The 3,146-nt window shown below is 58.2% G+C and overlaps 1 protein-coding gene across 1 annotated transcript; it reads right to left on the reverse strand.

Annotated features, from left to right (window-relative positions):
* Positions 1 to 343: 343 nt before the first annotated feature.
* Positions 344 to 1,733, reverse strand: LOC114888962 (metabotropic glutamate receptor 7-like; the record flags this gene model as incomplete). The annotated part of the gene is made up of 1 exon (XM_029211688.1): positions 344 to 1,733. A coding segment is annotated over one exon (857 nt), but the record flags the coding sequence as incomplete, so codon positions are not given.
* Between the last annotated feature and the right edge of the window lie 1,413 nt (positions 1,734 to 3,146).

Raw genomic sequence — 3,146 nt, forward strand, 5'->3', positions numbered from 1 at the left:
CTCAGCGCACCCTACTGCCTCCCTCCAGGCGCCTTCTTGTCTGGCTCTGAGAATCGTCCTCAAAACCCAGGACTGGGGTTGGGGGCTGCGTTAGGGAGGTCGTGGGAAAGGATGGGCACAGGGTGGGTGCAGAAAAAGCGACTGTGTTTCGCAGTTAGCATGAGCTCACCTCCGGGCTCTGAGCTGCCAGGAGTAGAAAGCTGATCGCCCGGCTCCTGCCAGTGGCCGGATCGCAAAGGCAGTTTAGACGGTGCAAACAACTGCCCAGAGCAAATCACCCGGGGGCACGTCTGCGGGTGGCTTCTCCCCGCTTGAGGACAGTCCCCCACGCCTTCCGCCCCATGCCCTCGCAGAGACAGGTTACAGGTCGGGAAATCCAACCCGAGCGAAATGGGCAATTCACGTCCAAATGTAGGTGAAGACCTAGCCTACGGTTTAAGAACTGCCTCCCTAAGCTCTTCTCGAAATTTTCCAAGGCAGCTGCAGCTTGTCGGGCGGCTTGGGGCAGGGAAGCTGGGGAGTTGAGAAATGCCTAGTTTCTAGGCGTCTTCTCATCTTTCATATTCCTTGCGCCTAAGTGGCTCTCACAGGAGCCCGGCACTTTTACAGGCCTGTTTTGGAACCATATTTCACTCGAATGCAAACCCATTTAAATCATCGCCTTGTTTTTCGGAGACTGTTTCTTGTCAACGGGGCCATAAATCCAGAATGTCAAGCCGGATGGAGTGGAGCGCGGACAGGGGAGAGATGGAAGGGAAATGAATCAAGCAGGGAAAGTACCTCCTCGCGTGAGGTGGGAGGGATTCGGCAGGATCTCCAGGGTGGAAATGAGCGAAGGCTGACCAGACCCCGCACCCCTGGAGTCCAAGCCAGCCTTCAGAATAAAGAGCGCGGGGAGCTACGGCACGCTCTGCCCCGGAGGGAGCGCCCCCCTACCTGGAAAAGCCTCAGGATGTTGGCTACCATGATGCAGACCGAACTCCCCGAAGCCCCAATCACTCCAACTACTTCCTCGGGCTTGACGAAAACCGGAGGCTCGCCGTTGGTGCAGCGCACTTCGGAGGTGTCCTTCTGGATGAGCGCCTGGACGAAAGTGAGCGACTGTTCGAGCGCATAAGTGTCCCTGGAACAAGTGTCCAGGATCCGCGCTCCCAGCGTCACGTTGGGCAGCAGGTTGGGATCGCTGTTGATCTGGTCCAGGGCGTAGAGCATCGCTTCCAGCCTGTGGATCCCGTTCTCTCTCTTGATGTCGCCGCAGGGCACTCCGCTGGCACCCTTCGCGTGCACCGGGAACAACCCCCCGAGGGTGACGTCCCCCTCGATCCGAATGGAGTGCGGGGCGTACATCTCCTGGCCGCGCGCCGCCGCCGCCAGCGCGCACAGAAGCACCTCCAGCACGCAGCAGGGAAACTTCATCAAAGTCAGGGCGCGGAGCAGCTTCCCCAGCTGGACCATGCTGCTCCCGCGGCTGCGGTGGTGGCGGCGGCACTCGAGGGGACGGTGGCGGGCTCGCTGGAGTCCTGGCCCCTTGGGGTGAGCTCCTCCGGGGAAGCCCAGGGTCTCCTGCGGGCGAGGAGGGTAGGGGCGCCCGGGGAAGGGCAGCCGGCGAGGGTGGGGGGTCCCGTGGCGCCTGCCAGCTTGGGGCGCCGTGCGCTCTTGGGTTCCCTGGCCAGCGCGCCGCGCTCGAGCTCGCGCTCGGTGGCTTGCAGCTCGAGCTCTCCAGCAGCCCAGCACTGGGGAGAGAGCGAGGATGGCTATCGCTTTAAATGCGCGTTCGGCTCCCTCTCCTCCTCCGCCCACTCCCTCCCACCCTCGCTCGCTCTCAGGCTCTCCCCACCCTTCCCAGCGCCCACCCTCCCCACGGTTTTGCATCATCACACAGGGAGGGGCTGCGTGCTGAGGTAAGGGGGGAGGGAATGGGTGGGCGGCTGTGGGGGGGGGAGTACCTCCGATTGGGAGTTTCGAGGTCCCCAGGGAATCTGGGGATTGCAGGTCGCAGGCGTAGGCTGAGCTCCTGTTTCGGTCTCACTGTAGAAGCCGCTCGCTCGCCCGCCTGCACCCACACGCACATTCTAGGCACAGGGTGGCATCAGCCCCGGACAGGGCGGTTCTAGCTGGGGCTGACTGCTTCCAACCCTGAGGTCCGGAGCCGGGGCTGTCAGCGCTGGGAGAATGCGAGGTAGTCGAAGGTGATGCCGCCAAGCATGAAGGGTAGTAGGGAGACCCCAGTCTCTACTGCTAATTCGTCTGTGCCAGTTTTTCCTAAGAAAAACACACATACACACAGGAGCCTGATTTATGACCTAAAGAACCTTTACGCAGAGACTTCTCCGGGGCCAGGCACTGGGCTAGCCTGTAGGGAAAGACGCCAACAAGAAATGCTGGGAATGGAAATGCATCTTTGGTCTTCAGGGGCTACTGTGGCCGGAGCCAGATGAAGCAACCCTGGTCTCCAGTAAATCTGTGGTGGATTCGATCCTTTTCTTCCTTTCATCGCAAGAGATGGAACAACTGAGAACTCTGCAGAGCGCACTTTCTTCTCTGGCGCTGACAGGTGTAAGGCTCCCTCCTACCCATTTCCAGAGATGCTTTTGGGCTGATGTCAGGTTTCCTCGGGCAGGAAATAGCAAGAAAGAGGTGACAGTAGGAGGAGCAGACAGAAATCTCCCCATCGATCCAGTGATCCATTCTTCTTTTTTTTTTTCTGGCTGAAGATATGGGGGGTTTGGGGAGTGGAATCAGGATGCCAGAGCAGGTTGTAGTGCAGTTAGGAAGCTTTTTTTCAAAGGTGTCCCCTCCTGCAGGTCCAGCCCAAACTTGGCCCATTAAAGCAACAAGTGGCCCTAGTTCCTACACAAGGAAGGGCAATGTATCTGCCCTTGGTGCCCACGTGTACTGCTTATGGTGGTCTCTACTCTTGCTGAGCCTTTCTGTTGGAGTGCAGCGAAACTGTCTTATACAGAATTGAGGGCGCAGAGAAAACCAAAACAAGACTATACTTTCTGTTGTAATGTTAGTGTACTAAAGAAAAATATCCTTGCACATAAACAAAACAACACACACACACACACACCTAAAAAGTCAGAAGTTGGGAAGTTGGTTGTCTCTTCCACCAACCACCTGTATGACCTTGGCACTTCTGTTCC

The sequence above is a fragment of the Monodon monoceros genome, unplaced genomic scaffold (assembly GCF_005190385.1).
Source record: "Monodon monoceros isolate NGI ecotype Baffin Bay Population unplaced genomic scaffold, NGI_Narwhal_1 Contig4858_ctg1, whole genome shotgun sequence".
Classification (NCBI taxonomy): Eukaryota; Metazoa; Chordata; class Mammalia; order Artiodactyla; family Monodontidae; genus Monodon; species Monodon monoceros.